General features: G+C 37.8%; 1 protein-coding gene across 4 annotated transcripts in view; it reads right to left on the bottom strand.

Moving 5' to 3' along the window:
* Window positions 1–667: 667 nt before the first annotated feature.
* Window positions 668–17,442, bottom strand: part of LOC129726571 (PRL-1 phosphatase) — a 104,094-nt gene continuing 87,319 nt past the window's right edge. For 2 of the 4 annotated variants that reach the window (XM_055683429.1, XM_055683430.1), the window contains 4 exons: window positions 6,152–7,139; window positions 5,511–5,677; window positions 5,231–5,374; window positions 668–5,162 (listed from right to left, as the gene is read on the bottom strand). In XM_055683429.1, coding sequence (XP_055539404.1) covers window positions 5,051–5,162; window positions 5,231–5,374; window positions 5,511–5,677; window positions 6,152–6,274 — 546 coding nt within the window. In that variant the 5' untranslated portion in view covers window positions 6,275–7,139 and the 3' untranslated portion in view covers window positions 668–5,050. Of the gene's footprint in view, window positions 5,163–5,230; window positions 5,375–5,510; window positions 5,678–6,151; window positions 7,140–12,234; window positions 12,525–17,442 lie in introns of all 4 variants that reach the window. The other 2 variants (XM_055683432.1, XM_055683433.1) reach the window with 2 other exon arrangements.

Genomic DNA, 17,442 nt, shown 5'->3' with positions numbered 1-17,442 from the left:
TAGTAGAGCTCAAACTAAATATAAAGCAATATAAAATCTTTTTAACCATTCCTGTGACATTTACTAAGGGCACCGAAATTCACAGGAAAGGTTAAAAAAAATGTATTCTTTCCTTTTTTTTCAGGTTTTGTGTTATCTTTCCAGTGTTATTATTTTCTCCCTTTCACTATTAAAGTCCATATAAAGCTTTAAGGAAACCAATTTTATTTATGATTTAATTTTGTGTAAAGCTGCAAGTTATCGCGGACGTTTTTTGGTTAATTAGGAGCTGTTAAAATAGAAAAATGCTTCTAAAAGTATATAAAAGTTTTTTGTGAAAAAAAAGTATATTAAAACATGTTTCTAGTCCTTTTTGATTTCTCTGTTTATAATACACCACGAATACATGGTAACTTTCTATATTGGTTGTTTATACATTTCATTAGAAGAAAAGTGACCCGGGTGCCTAACAACATTTGCAACCTGGAACCAACTGATTCTGGAAAAATTGGTGCGTATCATTATGTATTGAATACTCAATTTATGTTCATAATGCTGAACATTTCGCATTAAGAAAATTGAATAGTCGGCGGTCGTAGAATGGAACTTGAGACGATTACTCTATTCCCTTTCAAATATTCACGTGAAACTGGTTGAGACATTCCACTTAAGAATCAAACTCCGAATGTTAGAAATGAGACACAAATAAGACACGATGTCTTTATTACTTTTTTTGTCATAAAATTACAATATCTATTTCAGTATAATATTGTTTCACTGTTCCGTACCTCACTTGTCTATACCGTTCCTTCATTTCGTTACATTCGCTAATGTAGTTATGTTTGTTTATTCTGATGCGTATTATGAGAGTGGGTGTTTTTTAGAACTCTTTCAAAATTACGGTTTCTTTTACTCTGGGCTAAGTATGCAATCCCTCTTGCTCTTGGATTGGTTCATAGTGACGTGCGATTTTGTTCGGGCGTTAATGCCAACAAAAACAGGAAAAGGTTTCCCTCGGTTTTTCGCGAAAAACCATTCTATACTGGTATGTACCTACATCCGGGAAATGACTAAACGTTACATTTTTAAACCCCTGATAAAATTTTAAAATATTCCCTCATTGTTTTGATAGATTTCTGTTAGCATACCTCGAGGTCTAAAACAGTTCACAGCTTTGATGTTTTTTTTTGTTTTTTTTTCTTCCTTTTTCGTAGACGATAAGATTATAAAATAAACAAATAGTGCTTTATTTTCAAAGAAAAGTCTCATTTCAGATTAGGAATATAAGGAAAAAAATACACTTTACGGTAGCATTCCTAAAAGTGTGAAGCACGGAAATGATTCGTGGACGTTTAGGGATAGTTGCGTTCGTCCTAATTGGTTTGCCTAAAATGCCTTAAACGTAGACAGAAAAAGTGTTCGACTTTCCGACAGCTTGAAGGGTCGAGATTAGGACCATCTTCACCGTGAAATTTTCCCGACCGAACAGGACCGGACAAATGAATTCACTTTCTAGCGGTGGGCGGGAGTTTGCAACCACTTGTTTTGGCTTTTAGTCCATCTTTGCATCACCGCGTTTCTTTCCGAAATATTACGGCTTGTAACTATTCTACGGGTTAAAGAAAACCAGCGGAAGAAGCACGTGCTTAGGAGAAGTCTTTTTTAGTCAGGATATTCTAGCGTGTTTGAAGCCGAAGTATCGGAGAAGCTTCATCATAATGATGATTTCCACTTATGTTTGATTTATTGCTTCCCGGTTATTGACCGATTTGTGAGGCAAGTCTGTTAATAAGTTTTCACTACAGTTTTCAACCTGAATGTGATTGGTGTATTATTCTGCTTTAGCGCGCGTAAATTTGTAGCTGCATTCCTAGTTCGTCTCGTTCCATTGAAATCGAAACTAAGGGCGACTTTAGGATCGTCGTTAGTGAAGGTGGCTTTTGTTTTTGTGGTTGCATAATTTGTGAATGTATTTCAGTTATTGCTGAAGTAGACAACATCGATATAAAACATCCAGGTGTCATTTTGCAACTGGCTGTTGTAGTGAGTCAAATAATAAATGGTTTTGTTTTTTTTTTCTGCTTCTAAATGTCCTGCACGTGAGAAAGCTCGACATCAATAATGCAATAATAAACTGTTTTTATTTTTTTTAATAATATTTCTCTCTCTGTTTATGTTCCGCCCGATTGCGAAATCTTTTGCTAAAGTGTTTTTCATGACATAAAATGTGCAGTAATTATTATTTGCTTCTTGTTCTATACCTGCTCCAAACACATTTATCAAAATTTAATATTCACTATTTCTTCTTGAGAAAAGTCACCTTTCGAAAAATAAAGAGAAAATAAGTAATTCGCCTTTGATTTCAGTGCGCCGTGTAATGTTTTGTGTTCTGCACGAATGTATTAATTATTTTTTGGTACAATTTAGTACATTGTTCGTTTCGCAAGACTAGAGAATACAGATCTCTCTCCTAACAGACGCTTCAAGTTTGCATTTACTCGCTTATGTATGTATTACACAATTATTTAATTTTTTTGATATTTTAGTGCGCTCATGTTATTAAGATCTCTTCCGATAGTCTACTCCGCCTCGCGTTTAACTTTAGTGTCAGTGATTAGGTTAATGATGAACTGGCTTGATTGGTTGCGTACGGTTTTTGTTTTATGTTCGATTGGACTAAAACAAAAAAAAATGGCTACGGTACACAATAGAGGCACCGAAGCTTAAACGCTACCGATTGGAAGCATTTTCTGGATGCTAGTTTTCTCTAATAGTGAATCGATTCGGCTATGGGGCTGCCTAGGAATATTTTGCCGCAAAATGAGATTGTGCTCTGGGTGCTTGTGGTGAACAAAAATTGTACTAAATAAATAGTTTCATTAAGTAACGGAATGCAATATATTGCTTGAGAGTGTATGTTTTTTTCAATCGTTTGCATACAGCATATATCTAAACAAAACTTATAAGCAACGGTGATATTTGGTTTAGGTTTGTATAGATGGATACTAAAGCTAGACCTAGTCTGTAGGCAATGATTGTAATGTTATGGTTTACCAAATTGTGGTTTGTTGCAGATGATAATGATGCTGATTTGATAGACGCTTCATTCAACAGTAGCGCTGGTGTAGACAGTTATGGTGGCAGAATGCTTTGTCTTTGTTTGTCGTTTAATTTCGTTTAATAAGTTAATGTGGGTGATAATTATTCTAGATAATGGGTTCAATGATGGCAATTTCGGTCACGGGTTACTTTAAAACACGTTTTATTATGTCAAAGCCGACGTTTCAAGGATATAACGTGTTTTAAAGTAACCCGTGACCGAAATTGCCATCATTGAACCCATTAACTATTTATTGGTCAAACAACGCTTAACTTTATTCTAGATGAAAAACGAATCTCAAATTGATCACTTACCTTCAATATATATGTTTAAGTTTCTCATGAACAGCATTACAAAGACTGCAAACTCTAATGAGTTTTGATCGGTTTCATGTTCCTTGCCACATGAAAGTGAGTGAATAATATAAGTTTACCATCAATTTCTTACACAGAAATTTTATTCTCATAATGTTACATCATAACATATAGTTTTCAAAATCGGTTACTTTACTATTAAATATCGTAATCACCGAATATAATTCTTCGCATATTTTTAGGAACCAGCAAATCCCAATAACCACGTGCTATTCAGTAGTACGTTGTAAATCCCTCCAAAAATATCTAGAATGTCTTACTGCAACAATAGTAAGTTCAACCGAAGATTAAACCCAGTGCATCTGATTCAAGAAATTGTCATTTGATTCTTGATGATCACCTTAGGTTTTTGCCAATTTGTCTTCCGATTGATTTCGAGATACAATGCTGGTACGAGTCAGTCGATATGCTTCTAGTGATGTATGATTTTCCTTTTACTGCTCGTTTGACCATACTTTTAAAAATCAATTCAGAAGATCATTTAAGCGAAATCGGTACAACGAATCATGGAATAGTACTCCACTCCTGAGAAACTACTTTTCTACTCTTATTGAAACAACTTCTAATTTCACAGGTTCGAAAACGACACACGCGACGCGATTTTCTATTTGAATCACGTGTCGATATAGTTGGAGAAAGCTGTCTGTTAACCACACCTGAGGAACATCGTCAGCATCATTATCTCTGTGAGAATTTTCCTAGCTAGCTAGAAATTATATTGCACTAACTTCCCTCTCTTAATGGTTGAAACCCACTCTAACGGTAAGCGAGTTTGTTAGAGCCAAGCTGGCTGACTGACTATTGAAACGTCCTGGCTATTGACATGCTAACAAATTTATGTGAGCGTATGTGTATCTAAGCATAAAAAATAGAGCTATTGTCTCTGGTAATCCATCTCTGTAACATTTTAACTAAATTACTGTATACTTATGATCTGCGAAAGCGGATTGAACCCAGATCTAGCACAAAAGCCAGTCTGCGACAAAATATTCCAGCATGCGTGGCATTGCTTGCACAGTAAATGATTTGTTTGTTTCGGTTGTGTCAAAAAAGTTTTCGCATTATTTTAATAATTTATATACTCATATAATATCGGGATAGTATTATTCATCTGCCTTTGCTCTAGTTTTATATATGTAATTATTTACTTAGTTTCTTTTGTTTTCTTTTATGTTAAGTGTGTATATATATATATCATTCACCACATAGTTTCCACTGTTCCTCGCTGTCTAGCTGTCCGTCCATTTGTCGCAAACTTTTCTACTGTTTGTGTTAATTTATCTTACTGTGTTTTAACTAGATCCTTCGTCCCTCTCTTACATTTTTGCTAAACATTGGTTATGCGACCGATCTACCTTTTGCTTGCTGCTTGCTTGCTATCTACGCTCTGTTCTGCGGCTTTCAATTCTTCAAATGCGTGCTATATCTTGCACCGTCGGGCAAAAACCTAGTATTCTCCTGTGAAAATCCACTAGCGATCTACGCTAATCTCTGTCTCATTCGCTTTCTTGTTTCCATTTACTGTGCTGTCGGCTTTCTTTCTCGTTTTAGATTTCGTTTAAAATGAACACTTTAACTGGTGGGATTTTTGATAGTTTTATTGCACGCAGCACGAATTCTTATGACCATTTTTGTGCTTTAGTCGTGACTTGGGCTTATACTTTTCTAAGTATGATAGTTGTTTGGCATTGATAGCACCTCTCCTTTTACTAAAATAAAAATGAAAAGAGGAGGTTAGGATGTTGCCTTCGACTGGCAATCGATAAAGGCCACTTACTCCCTAATCATTTCCACAGCTGCCTCGTACTTAAGTCCTAGCTCAATCAACGCCAGTGCCACAAGAACCGGTGCCCGGCCAAGTCCAGCCACACAGTGTACCGCTACACACGCCTCCGGGTCATCCTGGAATCTATACAAGAAGCTGCCATTTATTGTTTCACATTAGTAACACTTAGGACACACAAAGAAACATTAGGCTTGCGTTCTAACTAGCCACAAAATGATTACTAGTAGCATTAGTAGCATTACGGTTACGACACAATACGCGGTGTACTCACTTTTGCTTCAGAATTTCGAACCATTCATCGACAATGTTCTGCGGCGGGAAGGTTCCGTCTTCGAATGCAAGATCTCGCACCTGGATGCCCTGACTGGCTAGCTCCTCGATCTTATAGCTCGGTTCGCACACGCGAACCACCACCGAGACATTGTGCTTCTTGAGTTCCTGGAATTAAGGAGAAAACAAAGTGTAGAACTAATGAATAACGAAAAATTTACTCAGTGCGTGAACGAACAATGTATCAAGGAAGGGGAGATATTGACTATCGGCATACTTGGAGATGATCTGAAAGAAGAAGTTCAACACAATTCAGTTTATTTTTTCATATTCATCAGACCGATAATCAAAAATCATTCTATCGTCATGTGTTTCTCGCAAAATTAATGCGTGACAGCTGATAACATCCTACAAAAATGATTTGATGGGGGATTCTTCGAATGAAGAAAAAGACGCAAAAGGATTTGTAAAAAGTACCCGGTCTGGAGGTAAATAATTGAAATTTTAGTCTACCCCGCTTATCATCGCATGTAACAAAACCTCCGTTTGGACGACATTGGTGCAGCTGATAACGGATTGCAGATAATAAATAAACAGAACGGGATTGCAAAACTGGGATGTACGAAATAATGCCGAACTTACCGCAATGTAGGCATGAATGTTGTGATCCGATGGGCGATCCGTAATCAAGAATTTCATGCCCTTGAACTCGATCCGGGCCGGTGCTGGTCTGATATCCTTCTGACGCATGATAACGGTGGTCATTAAACAATATCCGCACTCAGGGAAGGTAGCTTAGCTTCGACGGCGAAGCGCTGTTGTTTCTTTATCACTGTTTCAAAATTAGATTTGAGAATCAAGTGCTCACAAAGGTGCGCTAGTACGAATCGCTCTCGAACCGCAGGAGAAGTAGAAGTAGTAGTGTAGTGGAAGTAGTAATTTTGAGCTGTTTGCAGCTGTACCAGACTTCGCTTATCGAAGTGACGTTATTTTTTTGTAAGCTTTTTTCTTCCTAGATGAATTCACTGCACCTCGCTTCTCGATCTGCTCGTTTCGAATTACCGAGATTAAAATCAATTTCCTAAAAATCAATATGATATATACTATATCACAAAAAATAGAATATTTCGATTTGTTTGCTCTATAAGTCTCGCTATCTCTCAACACAAATCAACAGTGGCGCAAAACTGAATGACAGACAGATCACTCGAACGATTGTGCCGATTCCGAGCTGCGTTCTACCGTCCGGACGGAACCCAGTATTGCGACGTATGTGTCCTGCTCCGGCGAGACGATCAGTGGTAACATGCAACGGTACTGCGCTCTTCTAAGCTCTCCACTCGACGGATCGTCTTCTCGTCTGTAAACATGCACAGAGCCTCTGCCGCTGGGTGACTATGACTCAGTCCGGTTAGGGTGCTGTTGTTGCTGTTATTACACCCGCGTGAGAGTTTTGTCGGATACTCGGTTGATTGTTGTTGGTCGGGAAATTTAAATCAACGCGAAAAAATCTCGTTCCTCTTACACCTTCTTGCTAGCAAAATTAATGGGTAGCTTTTATCGTTGCTATTTTTCTTATGCTGTTCACCTGCTGCGAACGCCCTCCTTATGGTCAATTTAGACTAATTACCTGAAAGTAGTTTAAAAAGAAAAAAATATACCTATAGTATAAGCATAGCAAGAGTAGAACTGCAATGATTTAATTTCTTTATATATCTTTATATTTTAAAATGGAATTTTTTGGGTAATTGGCCCTGACATAAGTAAAAGAGATTTTCAAGGCTGTTCGCACCTACGCGAATTTTCATATGCAATTGTTAATTAATGTGTGAAAACAAAAGCAAAAATATTTCCTTCCTGCACTTTCGCAAGTAAAGACCAAGCCAATATCAACAGAGTCGTCAGGGCCAATAAAAATGTAGATACGGTGGACGACAACCTTAGGCTGCATAATAACTGCAGCCACAATGATCCGAAGATGCTTTTTGAAACATATGGACTTTTCACACCCGGACATCAACACCGAAGGATATGTTCTACCGTAAATTTTACCTATTACTGGAATAATAATAAGCAAATCCGGGTTGGTATTCGAAAAGGCGTAAGGAGGCATTTCACCTGCTTTGAAGCCCCGAAACTTTACAAGGCCGCTGCCAGACGAGATGTTTCCAGCAAATTTTGTTTGTTTCGCTGATAAATTGGCTAGGATGTTCTTGGATTTGCAGCTGTGGACCAAGATTCTTTTCACAAGCAAGACAACGAACTTATAAATGTATAGGAAAGACGTCCAAAACGTCTCATCTCGTTTATAAGACTCACAAAGGTCCGGTGAAGTTTGGCCCGATCTAGTGAACTGCCACTTCAGCCAAGAGGTGCTTTAGATGTACCGTGATAATGGAGTCGATATTGAACTTCGCTCTGTCGAAAAAAAATGGGAGATCGAGAAGAGTGCCAAAGACCGTAGAATAAAATGAGGCTGGCCGATAAAAAAGAAAAACTTTGACGGAGAGAATAACAATAGACAGTTGTACTACAAGGTTTTCATGGAGTATGAAGGATGTATGCTTGTGGATAACAAAACGTGCGTGATGAAGAATTTTGGACAGCTCCTAGGACCGAAACTCTACAAGGCCGCTGCCAGAGGAGATGTTCCAGCTAAATTTAGTTCGTTTCCGCTGATGAATTGACCAGGAAGTTCTTGATTTGGCATGGGATTTGCAGCTGTGGACCAAGGTTCTTATCACAAATAAGAATTGATTCGAAAATGTATAAGAAAGAGTGCCTAAAAACGTCTCCGTTCGTTTATAAGGCTCACGAAAGACCAGTGAAGTTTCGGCCAGATTTGAAAAACTGCCACTACAACCGAGAGGTGCTTGAGAGGTACCGTGACAATAGGGTAGACGTTAAATTTCGACCAGTCGTAAAATATTGGGAAATTATCCAGCAGAATTTTAAGAAAGGTACCAAAGCGACTCGGGATGATGCAGACATGACGACATCGTGGAACATAATGACCAATGAGCTTGTCTAATAGAACGTACAAACTTTGACTGAACTATGTAGAGTTGGCCCAAATAACTGACCGACTTGAATTGAATTCCACCTCTTACATGCCCGACGGGGTATCCGGGTACCCACAAATTGTAATTCTTCTAACTCTGAAAATTTTCATCCGATTTTGATAATTTCAGCATCAAAAGATTCAGTAACTTCTTTACTTTGAAGTCAGTGTCAGGGGTGCCTAGAAAGAAGTTTTTCATTGTCGGAAATCCAATTTTTCGGGGATGAATTTCGAAACTTAGGAATCTTATGAATATTTGAAAAGAATAATTGCTTCAAAGTTCATAAAATTGCTTCCACAAGCCAATCTCATAGTTTTGGGTGTTATGGTGTTTTGCCCTCATAATTGTCCTTCCGGAACAGATTCCACCGGGGCTTTTACTGGCCATAGAAACTATTAAATAATACAACGTGGCATACCATCCTAATTGGGTATTTTCAGAACCGGGGTGATATCCAGAGACCGTAAAACGATTTCCGACGCTATTTTGGATTCCAAAAGATAATCAAAATTGGCCGAATACCATCGAATATGGATATTTCCGCAACCACATTATAGGAGTATTTTCGAATTCGGGACGATGTCCAGAGGATTGAAAACGACCACAGAGGCCATTTTTATCTCAAAAAATGGCAACTTCCGGTTTATGGAAGATAACTGAAATGGCAGACTACTATCGAATATGAGTTTTTCCGGCATCGGGATGATGTCCAGAGAACACCACTGATGCTGGATTCGAATTAGATAAGAAACTTTATAACTATTGAAATTCAAATTAGATAAGTTGCAGAAACTGCTATAACTATTGAAATCGGATTAAAATTGTAATGAGTTATTATAATTCAAATTCAAAAAAAAAAACACCCTGACGGTTACCACCGTCGGGGTGTTTTTTTTTTTTGTCGAGCGGATAACGGTTAACTGTCAATGTGCCAACTCAAAAAAATATGAATAAAAGAAAACAAATTTTGTCACTTCATTTGCAAGGCAAAAGATCGTGTCAGATATTAGCGAATATCTGGGGCGCAGGTAGATGTCGTAAATCGTACTATGATCGGTCGAACCGTACGAAGAAGGAGAAAGTTAGGCAACATCAAAATTAGAAGAGAGCCGGGTCGTCCGTCCAGTGTTGAACTTCAAAGCGTGACGATAAGCAAAACAAGTCGACCAGACAACAATCGCGAAAGCCGTATGTGAAGATACGGGTTCGTCACAAAAGGCAGAATCACAAAAGACAGAAGCACGAAAGGTAGAATCATAAAAGGCAGAATTCTATGACCGTACACACAAGGCAAAATATTTCAAAAGGCGGAAATATGGAAGGCAAAATTTCGAAGGGTATGAAAGGCAGAATCACTGGAAGCAAAACTTGACTCACGATAGCCGAGTGCATGATGGCAAATTAGTGCGAATCCTGGTCATGGTACTAAAGCTGCTACTCTATATTTATTATTATTTGGTAACCAGACTTATTATTGGGGCGCAAACAATGACCAGTTTTGGAGGAAGGTGCAAGGCAAGCCTTATTATTAGATCCGGAACACGCAAACTGGTTTGGCTTAGGTCCTCAAGATTTTCACGGCGTCGCGGAGAGTAATTTTTCGATGTTAGGTATAACTTACACTAGTCTCAAGGGCATGTTAGGTATAATTAACATAAAACAATCCATGTGGCGAAGACGCATAAACGAGGTCAAGGAACCGAGCCGGCCGCCGACCCGCCGTCGGAAGCGGCGGCCTCTCGCATACAAACGACTGATCTACTGGATTTCTAGGATTATTCAAACAGGTTTTCTCTTCCTTGGTTAAGTCCGAACGAGCGGTAGCGAGTAAGGACAACATACACTTAGACAATAGAGTCGGCTAAAGGCCGCGAGTGTGTGTTATTAAAGGGAAAATAGATGACACAATGTTAGTAAAATACATAACCAAAATTGCCATTTTGTGATTCTGCCTTATGAAATATTCTGCCTTTCGTAGTTCTGCTTTTTTATAATTCTGCCTTTCGTGATTCCGCCTTTTGATTTTCCGCCATTCGTAGGAGACCCAAAAAAAAATGTCAAAGAAGGCTATACAAAACTTGATGTCCGACAATTCGCATTCGTTAAAAAGGAAGCTTGAGTCAATATGTTTCTTTCATTCTGTACAAATTGAACTTGATGAAAACATGATTTGCTTTTTTAATAAAAATATTACTCATTTACACACATTTTTGTTTGACCGATATTTGACCGTAACATCCTTTATGCGTGAAATAAATTTTGTTATTGAAATCATAATATTTTTAGAATTTCATTCTACGGCTAGAGTTTATGGATAGCAAATCCATAATCATCGCCCAAAAAATAACTGCAATATACTAGTTCAGAGCGTCGTCCAAAAATTCACTTCAGTTTAGTTTAATATGCGTAATAAAAAAATGACATCTCGTCTCGTAAACCGCGATATGGATGAATCCGTCTGGTAAAACGAACATTTTCGTACCAACCGAGATGCATTTTAGGTTATTTAAGGAACGCTTCACTAAGACTCCGACTGTTCTACCTAAATCATCATATTTTTTGCTTGTTTATGGTTCTACGCTGCTAATAAAGATGGTTGAGTTTAATATTTTACAAATCCTCACCCCATTCGAACCCGAATTTCTCTTTACTATAAATTCCTTATCCGTCGGGTTTAAAAACCCTAAAACCTGACCATCTCTAGCTAGCCAACAATAATTACCACTCCCGATTTATGTAAAGCATTTCAAGGCTCCAAAAGCAACCGATTAAAAATGCATGAAACGTCGGAATGATTTCTTTTTCGTCAGAAGTCAACGTCCTGGCATTTAGTCGGTTAACTAGATGGAGGAATGTGGAACATTCATGAATCGGCTCCCCAAACTGTCCACAACCCTCTTCACACTGCTTTTCCTCTTCTTCAACGTTCAGCACCATAAGTGATTTTCGGTTTTCAAATATTTCAAATGTTGACGGGACATATATTATCTGTGAACATTTCCGGTATAGACCTCGATTAAAGACTGACAGCCTAGTTGACCTTCCAGATCCTGTTTTCAGTTCTCTTGGCTTCACTGGAAAAGCAATCGATTATTTTCCGCACGTGCTGTGTGGTTTGTGTAACAATAATAGAAATAACCTTAGTCCGCGTGGATTATTGCAGAAGTATTATTTCCTCTAACCTTTGATAAAAGCCCTAACGCAAACTCATATTAATTTTCATTTTATTTGTACTGACGAATGATAACACAAGTTTGTCTTATTTGGCGAACGATTCCTGCATACCTTGAACCCAGTACACTTTCGACAGTAACCATGCGTTTCCACTGCCACTGTTTAAAGGACAAACAGTCCCCGTTTACCGTTACGTCAAAATGGTGCTGAACAAAAAACATTTGCCATTTTTATTGATTGATTTGTTATTCTTTTATTATACTCTAGCTTCGAAACAATGACAAAATTAGACCAAGAAAGTAAAACAACACGCAATATGGCTATAAAAAAAAGATGAATGACGGGTTTTATACCGGTAGTCCGTAAATCATCCTGGCACAAAGAGTTATCATAGCTCATCAGAGTTGACAATAATTTACTTCTCAACCAGTAATAACCGATATTAACAACCGCTTCTGATGATTTTTGCGATTACTGGTAAATACTCACAGTTAGCTGGGAATTGGATGAATGTCACAGAAATACTTTTTGAGACGATGATTCCTTAGCTTAAATGATGACAAATTACGATCAAATGATGATGACGATGATGCGACAATGCGATGTTGGTATGCTCAAAAACTGTCCTGTTGCGTCGATAGGATAGCGTGAATGAATAAGTGTGTGTGTGTTTTTGGGATGATTTACTGCATTTATACGATGTTGCTATGCACACGGCGCTGCTGTGAGTATAATGTTTACAATGCTACGCTTACTCATATGATAGAATCCGCGCCAATCTGTGAACAGAAGGGGTGAAGTTATATACAGATTAATGGTGATCGAATGAATATCATCGGAATAGTTTGAAATGAGAAACGAAAAATCATGCCCAATAAAAAAATGAAACATTGCAATATGACAATATCCAAAGGCATTCTGCAATGATACAAAGGGATTTGATAATTTGATATTTTTAATACATAGTGCGCAGAATGCGCAACATAGAGGAATGCAACTCTGAAATATCATTGGACGTTTAAAATTTTATCGTGTCTCGGTCAAAATTTCTCTTAGATGAATGCAGCTGTGTAATTTCAGTAAAAAAGTGTTCGATTTGATATGAAACCAAACAGTAAAGGCTTCGCATTAGCATTCGCGACTCGATTAAAAATATTCCCTGATTGATTTTCAGTTTTCCCTGATTTCCCTTACCGAAAATTGAATTCTCTGACATTTCCTGATTTTCCAGGTTTTTGCCACCGTGTTCTCTAAATCAGGAGCCCTCAGATCTTTCGCTAGGCGAAGCACTCACTATCTCAATTCAATATTTTATTTTGTAAGATTTGGACCATTGTATTGATCTTTTGTGGTATGCCTCTTCTTTAGTCTAGGTTCTTGTGGCAGACATATCACTATTGATAGGAGTGATCGTCCTTGTCATATCGCACCCTTTCTTCCAATTAGGCATTGAATTTCGTATGAAATCATTAGGATTTGCAGACCAGACTTCGAAAGGCTCCATAGTTCCTTTTCCAAAGGCTCTTATTTTGCGCTGTATTAATGCACTGCATTGGCAGAGCAAATGTTCTGCGGTTTCACATTCGAACCCACAAAGGTGACAAATCTCGTCATCTGACTGACCAATTTGTTTTAGGTGATGTTTACTCGGACAATGTCCGGTGAACAGACCTGTTATTGTGCTTAATTCCTTTTTGTTTTAACTAAGCAGTTGCTGGCTTTTTTTCACGTTTGGTGTTATAAAGCGTTTCGACTGGCGTAGCCCTTCAGAGCATATCTAATTCTCTTATATTGTCCGATGTTCCCAGGTTTTAAATTCTGCTTTCAAGGCGCTTGATGACACCCCACAGAACGGTTCTGGGCCAATAAAATCGGTACATGACCCCTGTCTAGCTAACGTATCGGCTTTTCCATTGCCTTCTACTCCGCAGTGACCAGGAACCCAGAATAACTTGACTTGGTTCCTTTCTGCCAGTTGTTTTAGTGAAAGGATGCACACCCATACTAGCTTAGAGGTACATGTGAAGGCTTTCAATGCGTTTAGTGCTGCTTGGCTATCGGAGAAAATGCATATATTGGGATGCTTATACTTTCTATCCAAACAGATTTGTGCACATTCGAAAATTGCAAATATTTCAGCCTGAAACACTGTAGGCCAACGACCCATTGGTATCAAAATACTTATTCCTGGCCCATTTATACCTGCTCTGTTGAATTGTTCATTTTCGAGCCGTCTGTGTAAAAGACGACAGAGCCTTGTCGAATATTCGGGCCTCCTTGTTCCCAAATTTCCCGTTCGGTCCCAATAATTTTAAAAAGTGTTTCGGAGTTTGGTTTGGTTTCCATCCAATCTTCGTTATTTAGTATAAGTTTGCTCAGCTAAAAATCTTTAAGGATTGCTAGCTGGCCTCTCTGATCTCCTTCAGATACTTCTTTGAGGCGTGTTAGTTTCAGTGCACTTTTTTCCGCCTCTAGTTGTACTACCTGATGGAGTGGTAACAGATGCAGAATTGCATCTAAGGCTTTCGATGGAGCACTATGCATTGCTCCAGTAATTGCGTTACATATTAGCCTTTGCAACCTGCCAAGCTTATTCTGCGTTGAGCTTTCTTTGGTTTTAGGCCACCACAGGGCCTCGCTAGGCTTAGGTTATTCTTGGTCTTATTATTGCCTGGTACAACCAATAGATCATACACGGCCTTAATCCCCATTTCCTGCCTATGGCTTTGCTACACGACCAAAGCGCACTTGTAGCTTTACCAATGACGTATTCAACATGTGCATTCCAGCTGAGTTTCTGATCCAAAACCACTCCAAGGTGTTTGGTCTCAATGGAAAGCATAAGTGTGGTTTCACCCAATTTCAGGCTATTTATGTTAAACCTCCTTTTCCGACTGAAGGGAATAATGGTTGTTTTTGAGGGGTTAATGGTCAGCCCCTCTCGTCTACACCATTCTAAAGTGCAGTTCAGAGCTAACTGCATTCTTTTCGATACTATACTGTCAAATTTTCCCCCCACAAGAATTACTACATCGTTGGCGAAGCCGACTACTTCGGAACCTCAATATTCAATATGTACGGTGGAACACCTAGTTTTTGAGGAAGAGTTTCCTATTGGTTCAAAAATTCAGGTCTGTCAAATATTTTGGTTTAAAAAAGTGTCGCTGAGTAAAAGATCTGATGAGCCAGAAAAATATCTGTTTTAAGCTAATTATTTTGTTTGTCAAAAACGATCCAGAAACCCCTGCGCTAGATCTACACTATATTTTGAATCTTCTTCTATCTTAGAGGACATCCACATACCACGTGGACAGCATGGAGGGAGGGGGGGGGGTGTGTAATGTCCACGGTCCTTACAAAAAAAAAAGAATTTATATGGGCATTTGTTCTAGGGAGAGGAGTGGTTCTAATCGTTGAAAATTTGTCCACGTGGTATGTGGATGGCATCTTAATACCTTTGTTTATCCTGATGATCTGTAGAAATGTGATGATTTGTCCAATTTTTGTTGTTTTTTTTTGCTACGTTTGTCTGTTTGGTGTACTCATTTCTGTACTTATCTCTGTACTTTTATCTGCTCTGCAATAATTTCTCCCCTTTTTTTTCTGCGTTTTTCTGTCTGAAGTCCCAAACCGTACTACATTATATTACTTGTCCAGTTTTCCTGATCTAATTTCTAACCCTCTTTCGATCTAAATTGTGTGTTGATCTGTCACTGTCAGTTTATTCTCTAATCTGTCGTTTCGTTTTTTCCTTTGTTTGCCACCCTGATTTTGATATTTGTCACATTTGCTCTCCTTCCTCTACATTCTATCCTTTACTATTTTTTGTACCTCTTTCTGACGTTACTATGTTATTCATTTTATACTTTTCTCAGAGTTTTTTTTGTGTTCTTCCCGCTGTCTTTGTCACTATCACTTTTTCTCCATTCCTTTTCTTTCTGCTGGCCATTTTATCTGCGATTTTTACTTCCCTTTTCACTTTCTTGAGCGCCTGTATTCATTTTTCTTTCTTTTTAATTTTCTGTGATCACGTTTCTGTTTGCGGGGTTTTTAGACCTGCTGTTCTTGTCTGTTGTTGTGCGTGTTATTCATTTACAACATTTCTCCACCTGACCTTTTTCCTTGTCTTTCCATCGTGTTATTTTCATCCTCGTCCCTTTTATTTTTTTGATTGTTCTCTTCTCTTTTTCATCTTTCTGTTCATATTTCTTTCTCTTTTCTCTTTCTCTACCTCTCTTACTAACTCTCTTACTTTCTCTCTTACCCTTTCTCTTTCTCACTCTCTTTCTCTCTCTCACACTCTCTCTACCACACACTCTCTTTCTCTCTCACACACACTCTCTATTTCTCACACACACACTCTCTCTTTCTCTCTCACACATACACACTCTTTCTCTCTCTCTCACTCTCTTTCTCTTTCTCTCTCTCTCACTCTCTTTCTTTCTCTCTCTCTCACTCTCTTTCTCTCTCTCTCACTCACTCTCTTTCTCTCTCGCACTCTCTTTCTCTCTCTCACACACTCTCTTTCTCTCTCACACACACTCTCTTTCTCTCTTTCGCACAATCTCTTTCTCTCTCACACTTTCTTTTGCACAATCTCTTTCTCTCTCACACTCTCTTTTGCACAATCTCTTTCTCTCTCACACTCTCTTTCTAACAATCTCTTTCTCTCTTTCTCACAATCTCATTCCATCTTTCTCATAATCTCCTTCTCTCTTTCTCACAATCTCTTTCTCTCTTTCACTATCTTGCTCTCTCTTTCACTCTCTTGCTCTCTCTCATTCTTTTTCTTACTCTCGCTCTTCTCTCTTACACACACACTCTCTCTTTCTCTCTCACATTCATTTGTTTTCTCTCTCTCTTTTTCTTTTCCTCTCTCTCTCTCTCTCTCTCTCTCTTTTTCTTTTCCTCTCTCTCTCTCTCTCTCTCTCTCTATATATATATATATATATATATATATATATATATATATATATATATATATATATATATATATATATATATATATATATATATATATATATATATATATATATATATATATATATATATTTATATATATATATATATATATATATACATATATATATATATATATATATATATATATATATATATATATATATATATATATATATATATATTTCTCTCACTCTCTTTCTTTATCTTTTGTTCTAGCCTACTTTCTATTTTTCTAGCTGTATTCATATGTGTCCTTATCTCCACTGTCTGTTACTTTCCTAATCTCTCTCTCTTTTCTCGGTTTTTCTATCTAACCTTCTCTCTCTCCGCCTTGATTTTGTTCTCATTTGTTATTTTCCTTAACTATCATTCGTAATCCTAAACTGTATACTGATCTATCCTTCTTTCTGATATTCTCTTTGGTTTTGTTTTCTGTCATATTCTGTCATTGTTATTTTTCCCCGCGTTTTACTCTATGCTTAGCTTCGTTTTTTCTATGTGCCCTATTCCCAATAAAAGGTGTTGCATTATACTCTTCTCTATCGTTGTACCAATTCTTCTCTGACCTTCTTTGTTCTTATTGTAGCTGTCCTTGTTTCTGTACGTATCTTTGGTTTTCTTTATTTCGCTCTTACTGTCTTGCGATCCATTTCTATGTTTTAGCTGGGACATCTATTTCTCTTATCTTTCTATCCTGTTATTTTCATCCTCATCTCTTTTCATTCTATAGTTCTG

Source organism: Wyeomyia smithii, chromosome 3 (assembly GCF_029784165.1).
Source record: "Wyeomyia smithii strain HCP4-BCI-WySm-NY-G18 chromosome 3, ASM2978416v1, whole genome shotgun sequence".
NCBI classification, from domain to species: Eukaryota; Metazoa; Arthropoda; class Insecta; order Diptera; family Culicidae; genus Wyeomyia; species Wyeomyia smithii.
This window is presented reverse-complemented; position numbering and strand designations above follow the sequence as displayed.